At 45.9% G+C, this 26,480-nt stretch overlaps 1 protein-coding gene across 1 annotated transcript in view; it reads left to right on the top strand.

Annotated features, from left to right (window-relative positions):
* LOC311138959 (acid-sensing ion channel 1-like) overlaps positions 1-26,480 on the top strand; it is a gene marked incomplete at both ends in the record, with an annotated part of 263,718 nt that overhangs the window by 33,654 nt on the left and 203,584 nt on the right. Inside the window, 1 exon segment of the mRNA XM_084173776.1 lies at positions 1,943-2,138. Coding sequence (XP_084029902.1) covers positions 1,943-2,138 — 196 coding nt within the window.

The following is a 26,480-nucleotide window of genomic DNA, read 5'->3' as shown; positions in this document are numbered from 1 at the left end:
TACGCTGTCATAATGTATTAGGCCTACTGCACAAACCTCATTCCTACACAGCTGTTTTTATTAGGTTAATGTTACATTTCTTAAGTCATGTTTAAAAAATAATCTGAGTGGTAGATCTCGGCTTGCTTTTTGACCGTGAAAGTGATCTTGACTCAGTATGAAAAATGTATGCACTAACTGTAAGTCGCTCTGGATAAGAGTGTCTGCTAAATGACTAAAATGTAAAACGTAAAAGGTTGGTGACCACTGCTCTAGGACATACCAAGGTTTTCCTTCAAAGCAGTGATTTAACTTTTTAAAAAACCCTTGAGTGTTAATTAACATCAAAAACCCTGTCCCAATGTCCCGTATGAAACTACAAAAACAGACACAGCTTCCAGGAGACTTCTGAGTTTTTTTAATTACCTTCCATTTATTTATTTTTTTTACCCCCCTTTTCTCCCCAATTTCTTCATATCCAATTACGATCTCGTCTCATCGATGCAACTCCCCAACTGGCTCAGGAGAGGCGAAAGTCGAGTCATGCATCCTCCGAAACATGACCCGCCAAACTGCGCCACCCTATGGGACTCCTGGTCACGGCCGGTTGTGACACAGCCTGGGATCGAACCTGGGTCTGTAGTGACACCTCAAGCACTGCAATGGATTGCCTTAGACAGCTGCGCAGCTCGGGAGGACCAAATGACCTTACTTTTAACTTTCCCATATCGGAAAACACTCTGTAAAAGGCAGTCAGTCCGTCAGACAGGTTTAGACCCACTGGGCAAAACTGGTTGAATCAATGTTGTTTCCACGTCATTTCAACCCAAAAAATCTATATGATGACGTTGAATCAACGGGAAAAACAAATTGGCTAAAAAGCCATCAACGTAAGGGCATTTCATTTTTTTCTCACCCAACTTTTAAATCCAATTACATGCTGAAATATTTTGTTGATTTCATGTTGAATTCACGTCAGTTGACAACTCAACCAAATTTAAACCAAAGCTAGAAGTTGAACTGACTTCTGTGCCCAGTGGGGAGCACATTGGGCATTATAATGTAAAATATGAATAAAAATAACTCCACCTGCCCCGAGCTGTAAAGTTTGGTGGAGGAGGAATAATGGTCTGGTGCTGTTTTATATGGATCGGGCTAGGCCCCTTAGTTCCAGTGAAGTGAAATATTAATGCTACAGCATACAATGACATTCTAGATGATTCTTTGAGGCAACAGTTTGGGGAAGGCCCTTTCCTATTTCAGCATGACAATGCCCGCATGAACAAAGCGAGGCCCACACAGAAATGGTTTGTCGAGATCGGTGTGGAAGAACTTGACTGGCCTGCACAGAGCCCTGAGCTCAACCCCATCAAACACCTTTGGGATGAATTGGATCGCCGACTGTGAGCCAAGCGTAATTGGCCAACATCAGTGCCTGACCTCACTAATGCTCTTGTGGCTGAATGGGAGCAAGTTCCCGCAGCAATGTTCCAACATCTAGTGGAAAGCCTTCCCAGAAGAGTGGAGGCTGTTATAGCAGCAAAGGAGGGACCAACTCCATATTAATGCCCATGATTTTGGAATTAGATGTTTGACGAGCAGGTGTCCACATACTTTTGGTCATGTAGTTGTTACTGAAGATCTGAACGGTTAGCAAATTGTTGAGGCTGACCAAACACTTCTCCGTTCTGTCCAGGTATGAGACGGGACACCAACCCAAAGCTGACTTCCTCTCTGTCCTAACCACTAACCCTAACCCCTAGTTCTTTCCCTAACTTTCCTATAACTATCATTCTGTTCTGTTCCAGGTGTGAGATCAGAGACACTCACCTGGTTGAAGAGAGCATCCTGGAGACCCTGAACACCAATAACCACCCCTCTAGTCCTATGACTAGTCCTCTAACAGATCCGACAGGATGCTATAGGACAGATCCTAACTGTCCTTCTGCTTCCATCTTCCCAGGTATGAGATCAGAGACACTCACCTGGTTGAGGAAAGCGTTCTGGAGACCCTGAAGATCAAAGCTGACTTCCTCAACTTCAAGCCCCGCCCCTTTAACATGCGAGAGTTCTACGACCGGACGGGCCATGACATCAAGGACATGCTGCTGTCGTGCTACTACTGCGGGGTGGAGTGCAGCGCTGAGGACTTCACTGTGGTAAGTCACCATGTAGCATCTGGTTGAAACTCTGTGATGCTAAGCTATCTGCCCTCTGCTGGCTATGTGAACACAGCTCATCTCTGTTGTACTGTAGCATAGAGCGCAGGACTGACTGGTCTGACCTTCCTCAAATGGTTTTATCTCATGCATCTGATCATCCACATCAAAGTGGTGATCGGTGAATTAAGCTCTCGCTCTCGATCAGTAACCTTACCTGAGACCAGAAGACTTGTCTTACCGCTGCAAGGTCAATTCTATGCTCTAGATCAATTCTATGCTCTAGGTCAATTCTATGCTCTAGATCAATTCTATGCTCTAGGTCAATTCTATGCTCTAGATCAATTCTATGCTCTTGTTCAATTCTATGCTCTAGATCAATTCTATGCTGTAGATCAATTCTATGCTCTAGATCAATTCTATGCTCTATGTCAATTCTATGCTCTAGATCAATTCTAGGCTCTAGGTCAATTCTAGGCTCTAGATCAATTCTAGGCTCTAGATCAATTCTAGGCTCTAGGTCAATTCTAGGCTCTAGATCAATTCTATGCTCTAGGTCAATTCTAGGTTCTAGATCAATTCTAGGCTCTAGATCAATTCTATGCTCTAGGTCAGTGGTCTAACATCATCAGTTGGTGTGCAGAATCCCCAAGTTGGTTGGAACCCAGTTGTTACCACATAATGTGCCTTTGGAAAGTATTCAGACCCCTTGACTTTTTCCACATTTTGTTACGTTACAGCCTTATTCTAAAATTGATTTTTTTTTTATCCTCAGCAATCTACACACAATACCCCATAATGACAAAGCAAAAACAGGTTTTTAGAAATTGTAGCAAATTTATTACAAATAAAAAACAGATACCTTATTTACATAAGTATTCAGACACTTTGCTATGAGACTCGAAATTGAGCTCAGGTGCATCCTGTTTCCATTGATCATCCTTGAGATGTTTCTACAACTTGATTGGAGTCCACCTGTGGTAAATTCAATTGATTGGACATGATTTGGAAAGGCACACACCTGTCTATATAAGGTCCCACAGTTGACAGTGCATTTCAGAGCAAAAACCAAGCCATGAGGTTGAAGAAATTGTCCGTAGAGCTCAGAGACAGGATTGTGTCGAGGCACAGATCTGGGGAAGGGTACCAACAAATGTCTGCAACATTGAAGGTCCTCAAGAACACAGTGGCCTCCATAATTCTTAAATGGAAGAAGTTTGGAACCACCAAGACTCTTCCTAGAGCTGGCCGCCCTGCCAAACTGAGCAATCGAGGGAGAAGGGCCTTGGTCAGGGAGGTGACCAAGAACCCGATGGTCACTCTGACAGAGCTCCAGAGTTCCTGTGTGGAGATGGTAGAACCTTCCAGAAGGACAACCATCGCTGCAGCACTCCACCAATCAGGCCTTTATGGTAGAGTGGCCAGACAGAAGCCACTCCTCAGTAAAAGGCACATGACAGCCCGCTTGGAGTTTGCCAAAAGGCACCTAAAGACTCTCAGACCATGAGAAACAAGATTCTCTGGTCTGATGAAACCAAGATTGAACTCTTTGGCCTGAATGCCAAGCATCACGTCTGGAGGAAACCTGGCACCATCCCTATGGTGGTGGCAGTATCATGCTGTGGGGATGTTTTTCAGTGGCAGGGACTGGGAGACTAGCCAGGATCAATGCAAAGATGAACGGAGCAAAGTACAGAGAGATCCTTGATGAAAACCTGCTCCAGAGCGCTCAGGACTGTCAGTGGGTGCTGTAGGTGGGTGTGGTGCAGGAATCAGGCGCAGGACGCAGAAACTTAGTCCAAAATACTTTAGTGAAAACTCACTCAATACACGAGCCAAAAAGCCCGGAGACGAGAGAATACGCACACAGGCGTAAACCAAAATGCGCACTAACATGTGCGAGAACCCTCCTAAAACAGAGGAGGAAAACAACGAAGTACAGATGACCAACAGTAGCGCACAAACACGACAGCGAGGACAATCACACACAACACCTGACAAACACAACGAGAACTTATAGGACACTAATGAGCGCTAAACGAAAACAGGTGTACAACATCAAGACAAAACCAAACGAACATCGAAACATACAACGGTGGCAGCTAGTACTCCGGAGACGACGACCGCCGAAGTCTGCCCGAGCAAGGAAGAGAGGCAGCCTCGGCCGAAACCGTGACAAGGACCTCAGACTGGGGCGAAGGTTCACCTTCCAACAGGACAATGACCCTAAGCACACAGCCAAGACAATGCAGGAGTGGCTTCGGGACAAGTCTCTGAATGTTCTTGAGTGGCCCAGCCAAAGGCCGGACTTGAACCCTATCGAAAATCTCTGAAGAGACCTGAAAATAGCTGTGCAGCAACGCTCCCCATCCAACCTGATAGAGCTTGAGAGAATCTGCAGAGAAGAATGGGAGAAACTCCCCAAGTACAGGTGTGCCAAGCTTGTAGCGTCATACCCAAGAAGACTCAAGGCTGTAATCGCTGCCAAAGGTGCTTCAACAAAGTATTGGGTAAAGGGTCTGAATACTTATGTAAATGTGATATTTCCGTTTTATATTTTGTATAAATTAGCAATAATTTCTAAAAAAAAATTTTTGCTTTGTCATTATGGGGCAAACATAATGTAGGTGGATGAGGGAAAAAAAACAATTTAATCCATTTTAGAATAAGGCTGTAACGTAAGAAAATGTGGAAAAAGTCAAGGGGTCTGAATACTTTCCGAAGGCACTGTATACAATGCAACTCGCTCCTGGTTTCTGTCTCTGTAGGATACAACAGTGAGAAATACTGCTGTATTCTTAATTATATTTTAGAATACAGCATTTCTTCGTCTGGTCTGGAAACTGCGTGAAGCTAGGTGCCCACCGCTGGCTACATTAACACAGGGCATCCCTGTGCTGTAGCATGGAGCTCCAGACTGACAGGTCTCACCTGACCTTTCTGTCATGGATGTATCTGATCCATCTGAATAACAATGGAGCGTAGAGTGACCTAGCCCGAGACTTTAAGATTTGTGTTAGCGTCCCGAGTTTATGCCTAGCTTTAGGTCAGCGGGCTAACACAGTCTTGTGGTGTGCAGGAGACCTGGGTTCAAACCCTGTTGAACACACATGTAGAAGCCTCCATGTAGCGTCCATGTAGAAGCCTCCATGTAGCGTCCATGTAGTAGCCTCCATATAGCATCCATGTAGTAGCGTCCATGTAGCCTCCATGTAGTAGCCTCCATGTAGCCTCCATGTAGTAGCCTCCATGTAGCGTCCATGTAGAAGCCTCCATGTAGCGTCCATGTAGTAGCGTCCATGTAGCCTCCATGTAACCTCCACGTAGCCTCCATGTAGCCTCCATGTAGTAGCCTCCATATAGCATCCATGTAGTAGCCTCCATGTAGCCTCCATGTAGTAGCCTCCATGTAGCGTCCATGTAGAAGCCTCCATGTAGCGTCCATGTAGTAGCGTCCATGTAGCCTCCATGTAACCTCCACGTAGCCTCCATGTAGCCTCCATGTAGTAGCCTCCATATAGCATCCATGTAGTAGCCTCCATGTAGCGTCCATGTAGCCTCCATGTAGCCTCCATGTAGTAACGTCCATGTAGTAGCCTCCATGTAGCGTCCATGAAGTAGCCTCCATGTAGCCTCCATGTAGTAGCGTCCATGTAGTACCCGCCATGTAGCGTCCATGAAGTAGGCTCCATGTAGCCTCCATGTAGCATCCATGAAGTAGCCTCCATATAGTAGCGTCCATGTAGCGTCCATGTAGAAGCGTCTATGTAGCGTCTGTAGCGTCCATGTGGAAGCCTCTATGTAGCGTCCATGAAGTAGCCTCCATGTAGAAGCCTCCATGTAGTGTCCATGAAGTAGCGTCCATGAAGTAGCCTACATGTAGTATTGTCCATATAGTAGCGTCCATATAGTAGCGTCCATGTAGTGTCTATGTAGCGTCCATGTAGCATGCAAATAATAGAAATAACTGTTCACTGTTATATGCTCCCATATTTTATTACAGTGTTTCTTAGTCTGGTTGATGCTACGCTTGTCTCTGTAGCATGGAGCGCCAGACTCTATCTCCATGATAAATGTAGTTCCTGTACTCTAGCATGGAACTCCAGACTCTATCTCCATGATAAATGTAGTTCCTGTACTCTAGCATGGAACTCCAGTCTCTATCTCCATGATAAATGTAGTTCCTGTACTCTAGCATGGAGCGCCAGACTCTATCTCCATGATAAATGTAGTTCCTGTACTCTAGCATGGAACTCCAGACTCTATCTCCATGATAAATGTAGTTCCTGTACTCTAGCATGGAACTCCAGACTCTATCTCCATGATAAATGTAGTTCCTGTACTCTAGCATGGAACTCCAGACTCTATCTCCATGATAAATGTAGTTCCTGTACTCTAGCATGGAACTCCAGACTCTATCTCCATGATAAATGTAGTTCCTGTACTCTAGCATGGAACTCCAGACTCTATCTCCATGATAAATGTAGTTCCTGTACTCTAGCATGGAACTCCAGACTCTATCTCCATGATAAATGTAGTTCCTGTACTCTAGCATGGAACTCCAGACTCTATCTCCATGATAAATGTAGTTCCTGTACTCTAGCATGGAACTCCAGACTCTATCTCCATGATACCTTTTTTACCCAAACTATCATACTCTATATGTGCTCATATCGACCTTTATTTGACCTACACACCTGTGTTGCAGAAACACCTCTCGCCTTTTGGGGGGCCCCCTCTTGAGGGCTTAGAGAAAAATATCTGTTTTAAAGTTAATTGCCTGTAATTCTACCCATTTTGCGATGGGGTTGATAGACATTTCTGCAGTTTTAAAGTTTAATTGCCTGTAATTCTACCCATTTTGCGATGGGATTGATAGACATTTCTGCAGTTTTAAAGCAAATTTCCTGCAATTGTACACATTAATGATATCTGAGTAAGAGTGACTAACAAAATCAATGTGGGCCCCTGGAGGTCAGGGCCCCCTGGAGGTCAGGGCCCCCTGGAGGTCAGGGCCCCCTGGAGGTCAGCCCCCTGGAGGTCAGGGCCCCCTGGAGGTCAGGGCCCCCTGGAGGTCAGCCCCCTGGAGGTCAGGGCCCCCTGGAGGTCAGGGCCCCCTGGAGGTCAGGGCCCCTGGGCAGGTGCCCTGCGTGCCCGGTCGGTATTCGACCATGATTACTACAAGTTTAGATAACTGGATAGACTAATTTACCAATCTAAATTTGTTTTGCTAATTGACATGGCTAATTGAGTGACTGTCAGTGAATGCCAAAACAAGAGATAAACTGCTGATGCACAATCAGAACTAACTAATTAACTGGCACCTGCTATTTTAACTCTCAACAGTATGTTGAGACCCTGACTGAGTTCCCCCCCCACCCCTCAAATAATTATATTATTTATATTTTTTGGGGTCTGGGGCCCCCTAGTGACCGGGGGCCCTAAGCTACCACTTATGTTGCTTATGCCTGCAGCCGGCCCTGCTCAGTAACACATAAAGTAACACCTTTGCCACTCTTCTTCAGATGTTTTTACACTGTTGGTCAAATAGTACATCGATGTAATACAAAAGTGGTGGTTCAGTTCAGTTTCTGTTTGAATGAAAACAACCAATTTGCTTTTCATTTTATTGTCAGTGCTTCACAACAAATAACAAGTAATTGAAATGAAATGATATCATAGATGTGAAATGCAAGCCACTCAGGTGTATCTTTCATCTAAAAGCCGTATCATTAACTTGTTTGATCAACTGCGAAAATTGTCAGCTCACATCAAGTGACCTAACATGAGTTCCTGTGTCGACTACAAGGATACCGCTGTGGCTCTCCTCTCCTCTCCCTGCCCTTCACTGTCCCTCCTGCTGAGGTAAAACCCCATGGTCTGAAAGACACACCTTTCCCTATGGCCCTTAGAAATGTGTACTGCCAGGTACTGTAATGTGCTATCTACTCTGCTGTGTGGATCCTGTAGGATCATAATGTACTATCTACTCTGCTGTGTGGGTCCTGTAGGATCATAATGTACTATCTACTCTGCTGTGTGGCTCCTGTAGGATCATAATGTACTATCTACTCTGCTGTGTGGGTCCTGTAGGATCATAATGTACTATCTACTCTGCTGTGTGGATCCTGTAGGATCATAATGTACTATCTACTCTGCTGTGTGGATCCTGTAGGATCATAATGTACTATCTACTCTGCTGTGTGGGTCCTGTAGGATCATAATGTACTATCTACTCTGCTGTGTGGGTCCTGTAGGATCATAATGTACTATCTACTCTGCTGTGTGGCTCCTGTAGGATAATAATGTACTATCTACTCTGCTGTGTGGCTCCTGTAGGATAATAATGTACTATCTACTCTGCTGTGTGGCTCCTGTAGGATAATAATGTACTATCTACTCTGCTGTGTGGCTCCTGTAGGATAATAATGTACTATCTACTCTGCTGTGTGGCTCCTGTAGGATAATAATGTACTATCTACTCTGCTGTGTGGCTCCTGTAGGATCATAATGTACTATCTACTCTGCTGTGTGGGCTCCTGTAGGATCATAATGTACTATCTACTCTGCTGTGTGGCTCCTGTAGGATCATAATGTACTATCTACTCTGCTGTGTGGCTCCTGTAGGATAATAATGTACTATCTACTCTGCTGTGTGGGTCCTGTAGGATCATAATGTACTATCTACTCTGCTGTGTGGGCTCCTGTAGGATCATAATGTACTATCTACTCTGCTGTGTGGCTCCTGTAGAATCATAATGTACTATCTACTCTGCTGTGTGGGTCCTGTAGGATCATAATGTACTATCTACTCTGCTGTGTGGATCCTGTAGGATCATAATGTACTATCTACTCTGCTGTGTGGATCCTGTAGGATCATAATGTACTATCTACTCTGCTGTGTGGGTCCTGTAGGATCATAATGTACTATCTACTCTGCTGTGTGGGTCCTGTAGGATCATAATGTACTATCTACTCTGCTGTGTGGCTCCTGTAGGATAATAATGTACTATCTACTCTGCTGTGTGGCTCCTGTAGGATAATAATGTACTATCTACTCTGCTGTGTGGGTCCTGTATGATCATAATGTACTATCTACTCTGCTGTGTGGGTCCTGTAGGATCATAATGTACTATCTACTCTGCTGTGTGGCTCCTGTAGGATAATAATGTACTATCTACTCTGCTGTGTGGCTCCTGTAGGATCATAATGTACTATCTACTCTGCTGTGTGGGCTCCTGTAGGATCATAATGTACCATCTACTCTGCTGTGTGGGCTCCTGTAGGATCATAATGTACTATCTACTCTGCTGTGTGGCTCCTGTAGGATAATAATGTACTATCTACTCTGCTGTGTGGCTCCTGTAGGATCATAATGTACTATCTACTCTGCTGTGTGGGCTCCTGTAGGATCATAATGTACTATCTACTCTGCTGTGTGGCTCCTGTAGAATCATAATGTACTATCTACTCTGCTGTGTGGGTCCTGTAGGATCATAATGTACTATCTACTCTGCTGTGTGGGCTCCTGTAGAATCATAATGTACTATCTACTCTGCTGTGTGGCTCCTGTAGAATCATAATGTACTATCTACTCTGCTGTGTGGGTCCTGTAGGATCATAATGTACTATCTACTCTGCTGTGTGGCTCCTGTAGAATCATAATGTACTATCTACTCTGCTGTGTGGCTCCTGTAGGATCATAATGTACTATCTACTCTGCTGTGTGGCTCCTGTAGGATCATAATGTACTATCTACTCTGCTGTGTGGCTCCTGTAGGATCATAATGTACTATCTACTCTGCTGTGTGGGTCCTGTAGGATCATAATGTACTATCTACTCTGCTGTGTGGGTCCTGTAGGATGATAATGTACTATCTACTCTGCTGTGTGGCTCCTGTAGGATCATAATGTACTATCTACTCTGCTGTGTGGGCTCCTGTAGGATCATAATGTACTATCTACTCTGCTGTGTGGGTCCTGTAGGATCATAATGTACTATCTACTCTGCTGTGTGGCTCCTGTAGGATCATAATGTACTATCTACTCTGCTGTGTGGCTCCTGTAGGATCATAATGTACTATCTACTCTGCTGTGTGGCTCCTGTAGGATCATAATGTACTATCTACTCTGCTGTGTGGGTCCTGTAGGATCATAATGTACTATCTACTCTGCTGTTTGGGTCCTGTAGTATCATAATGTACTATCTACTCTGCTGTGTGGCTCCTGTAGGATCATAATGTACTATCTACTCTGCTGTGTGGCTCCTGTAGGATCATAATGTACTATCTACTCTGCTGTTTGGGTCCTGTAGTATCATAATGTACTATCTACTCTGCTGTGTGGCTCCTGTAGGATCATAATGTACTATCTACTCTGCTGTGTGGGTCCTGTAGGATCATAATGTACTATCTACTCTGCTGTGTGGCTCCTGTAGGATCATAATGTACTATCTACTCTGCTGTGTGGGTCCTGTAGGATCATAATGTACTATCTACTCTGCTGTGTGGGTCCTGTAGTATCATAATGTACTATCTACTCTGCTGTGTGGGTCCTGTAGGATCATAATGTACTATCTACTCTGCTGTGTGGGTCCTGTAGGATCATAATGTACTATCTACTCTGCTGTGTGGGTCCTGTAGAATCATAATGTACTATCTACTCTGCTGTGTGGGTCCTGTAGTATCATAATGTACTATCTACTCTGCTGTGTGGCTCCTGTAGTAATGTGCTGATGTGGGACGTAAGGTAGATTAGAGCTGTACGGCTACTAACAGCTCAACAGAGGGCACTAATGTGGTCTGGGTCCCAAATAGCACCCTATTCCCTACATAGTGCACTATTTCTGACCAACGGTAGTGCACTATATAGGGAATGTGATGCAATTTGAGATGCAGATCTAATGGTGTGGAAAGAGTAATCTCCTGTTACTAACATAGGCAACTTCTGCGTGTGTTTTACGCACACACACACACACACACACACACACACAGACACACACACACACACACACACACATACAGATAGATGTGTGTTTTTTCAATGTAAATTGATTTAATCAGTTTGAGAATGAAAGCAACTGAACAAAATAAAAATACATATATTATTAGTTTGAATTTACCATTTGTATTTGCTATATTTTGGGATGTTTTGCTCTTTCAAACAGCATATTTCCAGGCCCCACTTCATACTTAGATATGAAGGTGATTGCACTATATGTTTGTCATCAGTCATGAATGTATTACATGGACATGATGATACTTGAGGCCACTAGGTTTACGTCTGTATTCATAGAAACGGCCATTTTATGTCTCACTTGAAGCTAGCCGCAGCATTTCGGTGAAGTGGTCTCTTACTGATTTATATGTCCTTGGATGTCTATACTGTATGTCTCAATCCATCTCTCCTCTATATCCACTTGCACACTGACAGTACTGAACACGCACACACTCACACTCACACTGACGCACCCTAGTGTGATACCAGAATTTTACTTCGGTACCGATACCAAAATGATACCACGGCAAAATAAGAAAGTGGGGAGAAGGACTGATCCCAGATACCTGGTTCTGGACTGATCCCAGATACCTGGTTCTGGACTGATCCCAGATACCTGGTTCTGGACTGATCCCAGATACCTGGTTCTGGACTGATCCCAGTTCTTTCAGGTTTTCGCTCTCAGAATCACACTTCTTCAATAGAAAAACAACAAAATTGGATGTTCTAACTCCACAACTATGCTTAAACCACATCAGGAGACCACTTTTGAGGTCTGGGAAAACCTATGAAATTTTGATTTATGAGTGTAGTAACCCTTTAATTCAAATGTGCAAGCACCTAGCACTGTTGTTCGGTTAGCGCTGTTTCTGTAGTGCACATGTGATGGAGTTTGCAAAACAAATGCCCACTGGATTGATGCAAATAATCATGATTCTGCCAGCTAGGCACAGGCTATTTTGTAGTTAACTTTCAATTGAGAAGGTATTGGGAAAGTCTTTCCATCTACCTGAAGACATTTACATTTTACATTTACATTTTAGTCATTTAGCAGACGCTCTTATCCAGAGCGACTTACAGTTAGTGAGTGCATACATATTTTTTTATTTTTTTATTTTTTTTTATACTGGCACCCCGTGGGAATCGAACCCACAACCCTGGACGACGGTTATCATTAGCATCGCTAACGGCAACACAAAGTGGTAGACATTTGCGCAACTCACACACAGACAGGGGCTGTTTCCTGTGCCTCTTCAGAAAGGTTGCAGGGGAGTCACTGATGCATCCTGTTCATGTCTTATTATAGGCCTGTGCTTGGGCAAATTAATACATATTCTAATAAAGTTCAATACAATCTAGTTGATTTCCAAACGTACGACACATATGATAGAACAACCGACAGTAACAAATTCGAATACCGGACCGTTTTTTTCATGTTATTGTATTGAAAAAGTACCTACGTTTTTGGGACACAGTGCAAAACTAACACGCGCACACACACACACACACACACACACACACACACACACACACACACACACACACACACACACACACACACTGATGGCCTTTACTTACTACTGTAGCTGTCTAACCATAACTGTTTCTTTTGTCAAAGCTTTGATCAATGACTCATAGTTGTCTTGTTGTGAGGTACTTTACGGGGATTGGATTAGACAGTGCCAATAATGCATTGGTGTTATATGGAGCTTAACAGAACACTTTACGCTGTATAGAGGGAACCTGCGTCATTCCCTACCAATGTGTTGAATCCATCTGGGTGGCTGTAGCATTGCACAGCTAACAGGAATAGATGTATGTTGTCTCTTTCTCTCTGTCAATTTCAATTTCAATTTAAGGGCTTTATTGGCATGGGAAACGTATGTTAACATTGCCAAAGCAAGTGAAGTAGATAGTAAACAAAATTGAAATGAACAATAAATATTAACAGGAAACATTACACTCAGAAAGTTCCAAAAGAATAAAGACATTTCAAATGTCATATTATGTCTATATACAGTGTTGTAATGATGTGCAAATAGTTAAAGTACAAATGGGAAAATAAATAAACATAAATATGGGTTGTATTTATAGTGGTGTTTGTTCTTCACTGGTTGCCCTTTTCTTGTGGAAACAGGTCACAAATCTTGCAGCTGTGATGTCACACTGTGGTTTTTCACCCAGTAGATAAGGGAGTTTATCAAAATTGGGTTTGTTTTCGAATTCTTTGTGGATCTCTGTAAACTGAGGGAAATATGTGTCTCTAATATGGTCATACATTTGGCAGGAGGTTAGGAAGTGCAGCTCAGTTTCTACCTCATTTTGTGGGCAGTGTGCACATAGCCTGTCTTCTCTTGAGAGCCAGGTCTGCCTACGGCGGCCTTTCTCAATAACAAGGCTATGCTCACTGAGTCTGTACATAGTCAAAGCTTTCCTTAAGTTTGCGTCAGTCACAGTGGTCAGGTATTCTGCCACTGTGTACTCTCTGTTTAGGGCCAAATAGCATTCTAGTTTGCTCTGTTCTTTTGTTAATTCTTTCCAATGTGTCAAGTAATTATCTTTTTGTTTTCTCATGATTTGGTTGGGTCTAATTGTGTTGTTGTTGTTGTCCTGTGGCTCTGTGGGGTCTGTTTGTGTTTGTGAACAGAGCCCCAGGACCAGCCTACTTAGGGGACTCTTCTCCAAGTTCATCTCTCTGTAGGTGATGGCTTTGTTATGGAAGGTTTGGGAATCGCTTCCTTTTAAGTGGTTATAGAATTGAACGGCTCTTTTCTGGATTTTGATAAGTAGCGGGTATCGGCCTAATTCTGCTCTGCATGCATTATTTGGTGTTTTTCATTATTTTTGTCTTACTGAGATTTACTGTCAGGGCCCAGGTCAGACAGAATCTGTGCAGAAGATCTAGGTGCTGCTGTTGGCCTCCTTGGTTGGGGACAGAAGCACCAGATCATCAGCAAACAGTAGACATTTGACTTCAGATTCTAGTAGGGTGAGGCCGGGTGCTGCAGACTGTTCTAGTGCCCTCGCCAATTTGTTTATATATATGTTGAAGAGGGTGGGGCTTAAACTGCATCCCTGTCTCACCCCATGGCCCTGTGGAAAGAAATGTGTGCGTTTTTTGCCACTTTTAACCGCACACTTGTTGTTTATGTACATGGATTTTATAATGTCATATGTTTTTCCCCAAACACTTTCCATAAATTTGTATAGCAGACTCTCATGCCAAATTGAGTCAAAAGCTTTTCTGAAATCAACAAAGCATGAGAAGACTTTGCCTTTGTTTTGGTTTGTTTGTTTTTCAATTAGGGTGTGCAGGGTGAATACGTGGTCTGTCGTACGGTCATTTGGTAAAAAGCCAATTTTACATTCGCTCAGTACATTGTTTTCACTGAGGAAATGAACTAGTCTGCTGTTAATGATAATGCAGAGGATTTTCCCAAGGTTGCTGTTGACGCATATCCCATGGTAGTTATTGGGGTCAAATGTGTCTCCACTTTTGTGGATTGGGGTGATCAGTCCTTTGGTTCCAAATATTGGGGAAGATGCCAGAGCTAAGGATGATGTTAAAGAGTTTAAGTATAGCCAATTGGAATTTGTGGTCTGTATATTTTATCATTTCATTGAGGATACCATCAACACCACAGGCCTTTTTGGGTTGGAGGTTTTGTATTTTGTCCTGTAGTTCATTCAATGTAATTGGAGAATCCAGTGGGTTCTGGTAGTCTTTAATAGTTGATTCTAAGATTTGCATTTGATCATGTATATTTTTTTGCTGTTTGTTCTCTGTTATAGGGCCAAAAAGATTGGAGAAGTGGTTTACCCATACATCTCCGTTTTGGATAGATAGCTCTTCGTGTTGTTGTTTGTTTAGTGTTTTCCAATTTTCCCAGAAGTGGTTAGAGTCTATGGATTCTTCAATTACATTGAGCTGATTTCTGACATGCTGTTCCTTCTTTTTCCGTAGTGTATTTCTGTATTGTTTTAGTGATTTGCCATAGTGAAGGCATAGGCTCAGGTTTTATGTTTTTGGTTGGATAGGTTTCTCAATTTCTTTCTTAGGTTTTTGCATTCTTCTTCAAGCCATTTGTCATTGTTGTTACTTTTCTTCGGTTTTCTGTTAGAGATTTTTAGATTTGTGTGACACTCTGGCTCCACGGACCTTGATATTTGAGCCAGGGTTGTTTATTTTCATTGTTTGGGTGTATTTCTATGTTGGGGATTTCTGGTTGTGCATTTTCTATGTTTGGTTAATTGTTCTTGATTAGTCGTATGACTCCCAATCGGAGGTAACGAGTGTCAGCTGTCGGCTCGTTATCTCTGATTGGGAGCCATATTTATACTGTGTGAGTTCACTTTGGTTTTGTGGGTTTCTGTTTCCTTGATCCTGTTTTGTCAGTGTCAGATTTGGACTTCACTTTCGTCATTTTTGGTTTGTTGTTTTGATCGTGGTATCTTTAATTAAATAAAGTCTACGATGTTCGCTCAACACGCTGCGCCTTGGTCAATTCCTTACGACGAACGTGACAGAAAAACCCACCACAAAAGGACCAAGCAGCGCGTCCAGGAGCAAAGGGTCTGGACATGGGAGGAGGCGCCGGGTCAGGAGAGAACGTTGGTGGATGTCCTCCTCGGCTGGGGACATATTACCCAGGAGGAGGCCGTCCGGTACCGGAGGGCGATGAAGGGGGAGAACCTGGCAGGAGAGGAGCAACGGCATCGGCAGGTGTTTCGTCGGAAGGACGAGAGGCAACCCCAATAAATTTTTTGGGGGGGGCACATGGCTTGGGCAGCTGAGCAGCAGGAGGCTGTCACAAGGCAGATTCAGAAGGCTACCAGGTTAAGGGGGCTGACGGAGGCAGAGAAGGGAAGGATTCAGGAGGCTACCAGGTTAAGGGGGTCACTGGCCAGAGTAGGGAAAGGAGATGTAGAGGCACGGCGTGAGAGACTGAGGTGTGTATCCAGTCCGGTCCGGCCCGTTCCAGTCCCCGGGGTAGAGCCAGTGGTGTGTGCCTCCAGTACGGTCCGGCCTGTTCCGACCCCTCGCACCAAGGATATGGTGCGCTTCGCCAGCCCGGCCCGGCCGGTTCCGGCCACTCGCACCAGGGATACGGTGCGCGTCGCCAGCCCAGCCCGGCCTGTTCCTACTCCACGCACCAGGGATACGGTGCGCTTCGCCAGCCCGGCCCGGCCTGTTCCGGCCACTCGCACCAGGGATACGGTGCGCGTCGCCAGCCCAGCCCGGCCTGTTCCTGCTCTCCGCACTAGGCGTGAGGTGAGTCCCCAGGGTCCAGCATGCCCTGTTCCGGCTCCCCGCACTAGGCGTTATGGGAGTCCCCAGGGTCCAGCATGCCCTGTTTCGACTCCCCGCACTAGCCCTGAGATGCGTGTCCTCAGCCCGGTACCTCCAGTTCCGGCACCACGCATCAGGCCTACGGTGCGTCCCCAGGGCCAAGCATGCCCTGTTGCTTCTCCCCGCACTAGCCCTGAGATGCGTGTCCTCAGCCCGGTACCTCCTGTTCCGGCACCACGCACCAGGCCTACGATGCGCCTCAGACGGCCAGAGTCTGCCGTCTGCCCAACGGGGCCTGAACTGTCCGTCTGCCCAACGCCGTCTGAACTGCCCGTCTGCCCAACGGCGCCTGAACTGCCCGTCTGCCCAACGCCGTCTGAACTGTCCGTCTGCCAAGCGCCGCAGGAGCTGCCCGTCGGTACTGAGCCTGCAAAGCCGCCCGTCTGCCATGAGCCTACAGAGCCGTCCGCCAGACCGGAGCCGCTAGAGCTCTCCGCCAGACAGGAGCAGCCAGAGCCTTCCGCCAGACAGGATCAGCCAGAGCCTTCCGCCAGACAGGAGCAGCCAGAGCCTTCCGCCAGACAGGATCAGCCAGAGCCTTCCGCCAGACAGGATCAGCCAGAGCCTTCCGCCAGACAGGATCAGCCAGATCCTTCTGCCAGACAGGATCAGCCAGAGCCTTCTGCCAGACAGGATCAGCCAGAGCCTTCTGCCAGCCAGGATCCGCCAGAGCCAGCCAGCCAGGATCCGCCATTCAGTCCGGTGCTGCCCCTCAGTCAGGTACTGTCCCTTAGCCCGGTGCTGCCCCTTAGTCCGGTGCTGCCCCTTAGTCCGGTGCTGCCCCTTAGTCCGGTGCTGCCCCTTAGTCCGGTGCTGCCCCTTAGTCCGGTGCTGCCCCTTAGTCCGGTGCCGCCCCTTAATCCAGTGGGGTTTAGTTGGGGGGTGGTCATGAGGAAGGGAATACGGAAGCGGATAGTGACTAAGGTGGGGTGGGGACCACGACCTGGGCCAGAGCCGCCACCAGGGACAGACGCCCACCCAGACCCTCCCCTAGACTGTATGCTGGTGCGCCCGGAGGTCGCACCTTTAGGGGGGGGTAATGTGACACTCTGGCTCCACGGACCTTGATATTTGAGCCAGGGTTGTTTATTTTCATTGTTTGGGTGTATTTCTATGTTGGGGATTTCTGGTTGTGCATTTTCTATGTTTGGTTAATTGTTCTTGATTAGTCGTATGACTCCCAATCGGAGGTAACGAGTGTCAGCTGTCGGCTCGTTATCTCTGATTGGGAGCCATATTTATACTGTGTGAGTTCACTTTGGTTTTGTGGGTTTCTGTTTCCTTGATCCTGTTTTGTCAGTGTCAGATTTGGACTTCACTTTCGTCATTTTTGGTTTGTTGTTTTGATCGTGGTATCTTTAATTAAATAAAGTCTACGATGTTCGCTCAACACGCTGCGCCTTGGTCAATTCCTTACGACGAACGTGACAATTTGATAGGGAAGCTGAGAGGTCAAATATACTGATTAGGTATTCTACTGCCAAGTTTACACCATTTTGTCCAGGAAGTTGTCTAAAAGGGATTGAATTTGGTTTCGACACTACTTTCCTTCCATCTATAGCATTTCTTAATATTATTCAGTTCCTTTGGCTTTGATGCCTCATGATTGAGTATTGCTCTGTTCAAGTAGACTGTGATTTTGCTGTGGTCTGATAAGGGTGTCAGTGGGCTGTCTCTCTCTCTCTCTCTCTCTCTCTCTCTCTCTCTCTCTCTCTCTCTCTCTCTCTCTCTCTCTCTCTCTCTCTCTCTCTCTCTCTCAATTCAATTCAGTTCAATTTCAATTTAAGGGCTTTATTGGCATGGGAAACGTATGTTAACATTGCCAAAGCAAGTGAAGTAGATAGTAAACAAAAGTGAAATAAACAATAAATATTAACAGTAAACATTACACTCAGCAGTTTCAAAAGAATAATGACATTCTCTCTCTCTGTCTCTTCTTTTTCACCCTCCATCCCCCACTAAGAGACATTTTCTGATCATGAAGAACCGTAGGAAAGAGGAATTAGCACCAATTAATATTAATAAGATGCTGAGAGGTGGTGAATTAGTTCCCACAAGAGATCATAAAAACACAATAATAGATTACATTTCATGACCTTATTTAATAACAGAGAGACTGTTATTAGGAGGAAGGAGCAGGAAGGAGGAGAGAGAAGGAGGAAGAGGAGAGAGAAGGAGGAGGAAGGAGGAGAGAGGAGGAGGAGGAGGAAGGAGGAGGAGAGAGAAGGAGGAACAGGAGGAAGGAGGAGAGAGAAGGAGGAGGAAGGAGGAGGAGGAAGGAGAAGGAAGGAGGAGAGAGAAGGAGGAAGAGGAGAGAGAAGGAGGAGGAGGAGGAAGGAGGAGAGAGGAGGAGGAAGGAGGAGGAGGAAGGAGGAGGAGAGAGAAGGAGGAGAGAGAAGGAGGAGGAAGGAGGAGCAGGAGGAAGGAGGAGAGAGAAGGAGGAGGAAGGAGGAGGAGGAAGGAGAAGGAAGGAGGAGGAGGAGAGAGAAGGAGGAGAGAGGATGCGACTCATGCGAGAAAGGATGCATTGAGTTAGAGCTACGTGGTGAATATGGTTGAAGGCAGCTAAAACATAGCTTATCAGAGGCCAAAACGATTTCGGGATCATGTGTCTGTTTTTTGAGACTAGAGAAAAATAAGCCTTTCCTTCACTGGCCCTAGCACTCCATCTCTCTCACACACACACACACACACACACACACACACACACACACACACACACACACACAAACCATCTGATGTAGCAGGACACAGAATCTCGGCTCTACTGAGCTGTAGTAATATTTGGCTCTTTTACCAGCTGAAGCCCAATATTACAACCCTCAGGTAACTGCTCTGACGCCAGGCTCCTATTAGTAACAACGAGTGACAGTAAGGTGAGGTAAGTTCAGCTATAATGTAAAGTAAGGTAAGGTAGTCTAAGAACTTACCAAAGAAGAAGTGTATGACCTTGTAGTTACAGCACTAGTTGTTAAAGACATACAAAGTGATTCACGAGGCATATCTAGACTCACACAGCTCAAAAGTCCAGTCTTTCCCCTAGCTTCATTTCCAGGTGGGGCATCCCGCCTCTACAATGATAGGGAAAACACTGCATGAGTTACCTCCATCTTCTCAGCTGATGACCATGAGTCTATAATGACCATGAGTCTATATTGATCATGAGTCTATAGTGATCATGAGTCTATAGTGACCATGAGTCTATAGTAACCATGAGTCTATAGTGACCATGAGTCTATAATGATCATGAGTCTATAGTGACCATGAGTCTATAATGGTCATGAGTCTATAATGATCATTAGTCTATAATGATCATCTACACTGAGTATACAAAACATTAAGGACACCTGCTCTTTCCATGACATAGACTGACCAGGTGAATCCAGGTGAAAGCTATGATCCCTTATTTATATCACTTGTTAAATCCACTTCAAACAGTGTAGATGAAGGGGAGGAGACAGGTTAAATAAGGATTTTTGAGACAAGTGTAACTCAATATCAGGATATAATGACCTTGAGTCTATAATGACCATGCATCTTGACTCCAGACTGCTCCTCAGTTTGAGATTCCCCTGTTCCCCTCCACCCAAACATCTTGACTCCAGACTGCTCCTCAGCTTGGGATTCCCCTGTTCCCCTCCACCCAGACATCTTGACTCAAGACTGCTCCTCGGTTTGGGATTCCACTGTTCCCCTCCACCCAGACATCTTGACTCCAGACTGCTCCTCAGTTTGGGATTCCCCTGTTCCCCTCCACCCAGACATCTTGACTCAAGACTGCTCCTCGGTTTGGGATTCCACTGTTCCCCTCCACCCAGACATCTTGACTCCACACTGCTCCTCAGCTTGGGATTCCCCTGTTCCCCTCCACCCAGACATCTTGACTCCACACTGCTCCTCAGCTTGGGATTCCCCTGTTCCCCTCCACCCCTTGCCAGCCAGACAGGTATATAATTGCCATGATCGCAGTAATTGAACCGTTATGTCTGTTCCACAGCTCCCTCCCAGGCCTCTCTGGGCTGGAGCTCTGAATCAGTAGTACTAATAAGATGTGATCAATAAGAACAGCTCAAAGACACCTGGGAAAGGCTCACACACACACTCACACACTCACACTCATTCACACACACTCACACACACACACACTCACACACTCACACTCATTCACACACACTCTCACACACTCACACTCACACACACACACTCACACACACTCACACTCACACACACACACACACACTCACACACACACACTCACACACACTCACACTCACACACACACACACACACACACACATAGACAGGCATGCACTCAGACAGGCATGTACTCAGACAGGCATGTACTCAGACAGGCATGCACTCAGACAGGCATGTACTCAGACAGGCATGCACTCAGACAGGCATGTACTCAGACAGGCATGTACTCAGGCATGTACTCAGACAGGCATGCACTCAGACAGGCATGTACTCAGACAGGCATGTACTCAGACAGGCATGTACTCAGACAGGCAGCACCAGCGAGATCTAAGCCTTGTTTACACTCTTCTCTTCCCCAGAAAATTTACTATTTTGTAGTGTCATGAAAGGGCTGGGAAATCATTTACAAATGAACCTTGGTTTGATTACGGATGCGCTGTTCTCTGCTCAAATCCTTTTATAAAATACAAATGGGGATGAATTCAATGAGTGTAGTAAATTTTAGGTCTCAGTTACAGTACTATTTCATATCAAATATGCTAATTTGATTTTCTCCAGTCCTCATCATCCGTTTTTATCCCCATCCTCCTCTCCTCTCCTCTCCTCTCCTCTCCTCTCCTCTCCTCTCCTCTCCTCTCCTCTCCTCTCCTCTCCTCTCCTCTCCTCTCCTCTCCTCTCCTCTCCTCTCCTCTCCTCTCCTCTCCTCTCCACCTCCTCCTCCTCCTCCTCTCCTCCTTTCCTCTCCCCCAGACCAGATCAATCCATTCTCTATTACTGTAGTGCTCTAAGACATTTAGCCATCAATAAGGAGACAGACATACCGCTGCTGAGTAATGAATGCATCTCTAGTGAACAAAAGAGTTTCCTGTAGAGATGAAGGAACATACCTGACTGACTGGAGGAACAATGGGTCAGTAATGATGACCAGTCAGTCTCTGTCATCATAGTGAGCTCTGTCTGTGTATTGCTGTGGTTCATCTGAACCAGGCTTTTCCAACCTCAGTGTTCCTGGAGAGCTACCCTCCTGTAGGTGTTCTTTCCAACCCCAGTGTTCCTGGAGAGCTACCCTCCTGTAGGTGTTCTTTCCAACCCCAGTGTTCCTGGAGAGCAACCCTCCTGTAGGTGTTCTCTCCAACCTCTCCAACCCCAGTGTTCCTGGAGAGCTACCCTCCTGTAGGTGTTCTCTCCAACCCCAGTGTTCCTGGAGAGCTACCCTCCTGTAGGTGTTCTTTCCAACCCCAGTGTTCCTGGAGAGATACCCTCCTGTAGATGTTCTCTCCAACTCCAGTGTTCCTGGAGAGCTACCCTCCTGTAGGTGTTCTTTCCAAGCCCAGTGTTCCTGGAGAGATACCCTCCTGTAGGTGTTCTTTCCAACCCCAGTGTTCCTGGAGAGATACCCTCCTGTAGGTGTTCTCTCCAACCTCAGTGTTCCTGGAGAGCTACCCTCCTGTAGGGGTTCTTTCCAACCCCAGTGTTCCTGGAGATACCCTCCTGTAGGTGTTCTCTCCAACTCCAGTGTTCCTGGAGAGCTACCCTCCTGTAGGTGTTATTTCCAACCCCAGTGTTCCTGGAGAGATACCCTCCTGTAGGTGTTCTCTCCAACTCCAGTGTTCCTGGAGAGCTACCCTCCTGTAGGTGTTCTTTCCAACCCCAGTGTTCCTGGAGAGCTACCCTCCTGTAGGTGTTCTCTGCAACCCCAGTGTTCCTGGAGAGCTACCCTCCTGTAGGTGTTCTCTGCAACCCCAGTGTTCCTGGAGAGCTACCCTCCTGTAGGTGTTCTCTGCAACCCCAGTTGTAACTAACCTGATTCAGCTTATTAACCAGCTAATTATTAGAATCAGGAGTGCTAGATTAGAGTTGGAGTGAAAAACTACAGGACAGTAGCTCTCCAGGAACATGGTTGAAACATAAACCTACAGGAGGGTAGCTCTCTAGGAACAGGGTTGGAGTGAAAACCTACAGGAGGGTAGCTCTCCAGGAACAGGGTTGGAGTGAAAACCTACAGGAGGGTAGCTCTCCAGGAACAGGGTTGGAGTGAAAACCTACAGGAGGGTAGCTCTCCAGGAACAGGGTTGGAGTGAAAACCTACAGGAGTGTAGCTCTCCAGGAACAGGGTTGGAGTGAAAACCTACAGGAGGGTAGCTATCCAGGAACAGGGTTGGAGTGAAAACCTACAGGAGGGTAGCTCTCCAGGAACAGGGTTGGAGTTAAAACCTACAGGAGGGTAGCTCTCCAGGAACAGGGTTGGAGTTAAAACCTACAGGAGGGTATCTCTCCAGGAACAGGGTTGGAGTGAAAACCTACAGGAGGGTAGCTCTCCAGGAACAGGGTTGGAGTGAAAACCTACAGGAGGGTAGCTCTCCAGGAACAGGGTTGGAGTGAAAACCTACAGGAGGGTAGCTCTCCAGGAACAGGGTTGGAGTGAAAACCTACAGGAGGGTAGCTCTCCAGGAACAGGGTTGGAGTGAAAACCTACAGGAGGGTAGCTCTCCAGGAACAGGGTTGGAGTGAAAACCTACAGGAGGGTAGCTCTCCAGGAACAGGGTTGGAGTGTCCAGGGTTCTCGCATAGTGAGGTCTGTCTCTGTTTCTGTTTTATCTGGACTGGAGAAACTAGAGGTCCGTTTCTCTCAACGAGCTCTTTCTGCATCTGTCTCTGGACACACACTACGGCCCTCAGTCTACAGTCACTGTCTGTCTGGCCCGGTGGTACTCAAACCTAGATGGTTAGCCACATTTCAAATGATCACTAAACCAAAACGCCCTTGTAGCACGTTGTAGTGTTATCATATATTTCACAACTTGGTAATAAAAAAAAAGGCCTTATATGAACTTGATAATTTATACTTTCCTGAAAAGTGTTGAATGGAATCACACGACGTATATGCTCTGACAGTATTACCTCACAGCAATCATACAAACACCACTCACTGCCCTGTGAGTCTGAGTGTGGCCTCCATGCCCTGTTTTCTTAGCCTGGTTAGCCTAGTTCTGAGATAAACACGTCAACTCTCTCACACACCGAGAGGCTTATAGGCCTACTTCCACACTGTCTTCTCCTGGGGAGGGGATGTGATAGTCCTAGTTGTGACTGTCAAAACGGCCAAACATACCCCACTTCCCTCCTGCTCTCTGCTTCTCTCTCTCTCTCTCTCTCTCTCTCTCTCTCTCTCTCTCTCTCTCTCTCTCTCTCTCTCTCTCCATCTCTCTATCCATCTCTCTATCTCTCCCAGTAACATGCAATCGCAGCCTCTCACTGGGTGTCTCGTTAATTAGAGAGAGAGAGAGACAAACAGAGAGCGTTGTGAGGTCTGACATGATAGGTTACACAGGGCTCTGAAGTGGGGGAAAGGGGAGGAAGGCAAAAGCAGTGAAGTAGAGAGGGAGAAAGAGATCTAAGGAATCCATTTAATCCGTGTCACCCTGGCAGTCGCTGATCCTGCCCTCTGAAAATGTGTTTTTAATAACGAACTGGGTGTGAAAATGTGTTTTTAATAACGAACTGGGTGGTTGTGGAAAATACGAAACGATGGAGAGAGAGAGAGAGAGAGAGAGAGAGAGAGAGAGAGAGAGAGAGAGAGAGAGAGAGAGAGACAGAGAGAGAGAGAGAGAGAGACAGAGAGAGAGAGAGAGAGAGAGAGAGAGAGAGAGAGAGAGAGAGAGCTTATCCCTTAAATAATCAATTATAAATGCTTTGGCTGAGATCAAGGCACAAGCCTGGCTGGCTGGCTGTGTGCACTAGGGCGATGAGGAGAGAGGAAGAGAGGGCGGAACAGGCCCAGGGTAGGCAGAACAGGCCCAGGGTAGGCAGAACAGGCCCAGGGTAGGCAGAACAGGCCCAGGGTAGGCGGAACAGTACAGTACAGCAGAGCAGGGCAGATCATCAGAATGGGAAACATCGTATCACATAACAGGCTGTACTAGGGTCCTGTCAGCATGCACGCTGTGTATTAAGCTCTCAATCAGATCACTCCACTCCAGACCTGGGTTAAAATACTATTTGACATTTTTCAAATATGGTATCTGTGCTTAATTGAGCTTTCCTGTTGCAAGGGAATCAATAGAAAGGTCTCAAAAAATGCTAACCCTGCCCATCGGCTAAAGCAAACCTTTAGATAGACTAAAGCAAACCCTCATAGTATTTGAAAGGATTCCAAATAGTATTTGAACCCAGTTCTGCTCCTCCTCCGCTCCACTGCATAAATGCTATCCGTACTCGTGGTTGCATACTGAGGCTCCGTGCCTGCCGTCGACCGACGGTGTTTAGTTTTACGGATGCTGCTTCTTAGGATTCTGACGGCCCCTGTCACAGGCGTCACGGCACACATTAGCTAGCTAATTGCCCGTTAGCGATTATGTTCCGTGGAGATCAGATCGTCTCTGATTAGAGCCTAGAACAGGGTTCCCCAACTGCCGGCCCGTGGTTCAAATTTGTCTCGCTGCTGATTTTAATTTGCCCCCCCCCCCCCCCCCCTAGCAAAACACGTTTGAGCAAAGCAGTTAACACCCAACAACACCTGCTCCCCGGGAGCGCCGATGACGTGGACGTCGATTTAAGGCATCCGTTCCCGCACCTCTCTGATTCAGAGGGGTTGGGTTAAATGCGGAAGACACATTTCGGTTGAATGCATTCAGTTGTACTGACTAGGGATCCCCCTTTACCCATTCTCCCCCACATACTCCGGATTTTACTTGGTGATATGGTGCTGATAGACAACATTTAGAAACAGAATAAGGACAGAGAAGTTTACACAAAGTACATTATATTACAAATAGGTTCGAGTGAACATAGTGGATGTGAACCTGCTGTTAGTCTCTCTCGTGGAATAAAAGTAGACTATATGCAGACGTTTAGATTTCTCCTGTGCGTCACTACGTTAGTCCTTTTTTGGGAAGTTTACCTTTCCAACATTTTATCCTCCGTGGTATGAGACACTAGAGAGGGAAAGAGAACTGTTGTAGGTAGACACAGTGTAAGGGATTTGATTAATATGATACTGATGCTGTGATGAGGTGTGAATGACGGAGTCAGACGCAGGAGGTAAAACACCGAAATCAAGAGTTTATTCAGTGTCCAATAACGTAGCGCATAATAACGACAGAAGGAAACTAGCACAAAGGGAAAATCAACCTCGGCTGCATACAAGTAAAGAGTAGCTCAACCGAACTACCCACTCTCACAACGAACGATCACTCACAAAGGACAAGGGGGCAGAGGGAACACTTATACACAGACTAATGAGGGAATGAGCACCAGGTGTGTGTGATGGACAAGACAAGATAAGACAAATGGAGTGATGATAAATGGAGCGGTAGTGGGCTAGTAAGCCGGTGACGACGAACGCCGAAACCTGCCCGAGCAAGGAGGAGGGGGCAGCCTCGGCTGAATTCGTGACAGATGCCCCATTGTCTCACGTCAGATGGCTTCATTGTAACTCGAAACACGCAGTTGCCAGTGCAGATGGCCGTTGACGTGAGACAGTGACTGATGTCCCAGATGTCTATGGTTGGTTAATTTACAGCTAATTCCACTGATGGCCACCCATGACTGATGAACAGACAGTAACACACGCCTCCATGTACATTAGCGTGGAGTTAGTTTAATCATACAAGGATCATCAAGTATGTTCATTTCCTAAACTAATTGACTATTACACACAGAGCTGGATATACAGTAGAAGGGACACTCCGTAATGAAGCCATAGATAGATAGATTATCTGATGACAGTGCTGTTTTGTTTAGTGAAATACTACAGTGGGGTAACATTATATGGTTAAAATATGCACGAGATGGCTCCA

Source organism: Coregonus lavaretus (assembly GCF_964263955.1).
Source record: "Coregonus lavaretus genome assembly, chromosome: 12".
NCBI classification, from domain to species: Eukaryota; Metazoa; Chordata; class Actinopteri; order Salmoniformes; family Salmonidae; genus Coregonus; species Coregonus lavaretus.
Note: the sequence above shows the minus strand (reverse complement) of the source record. Positions and strands in the feature narration are given on the sequence as shown.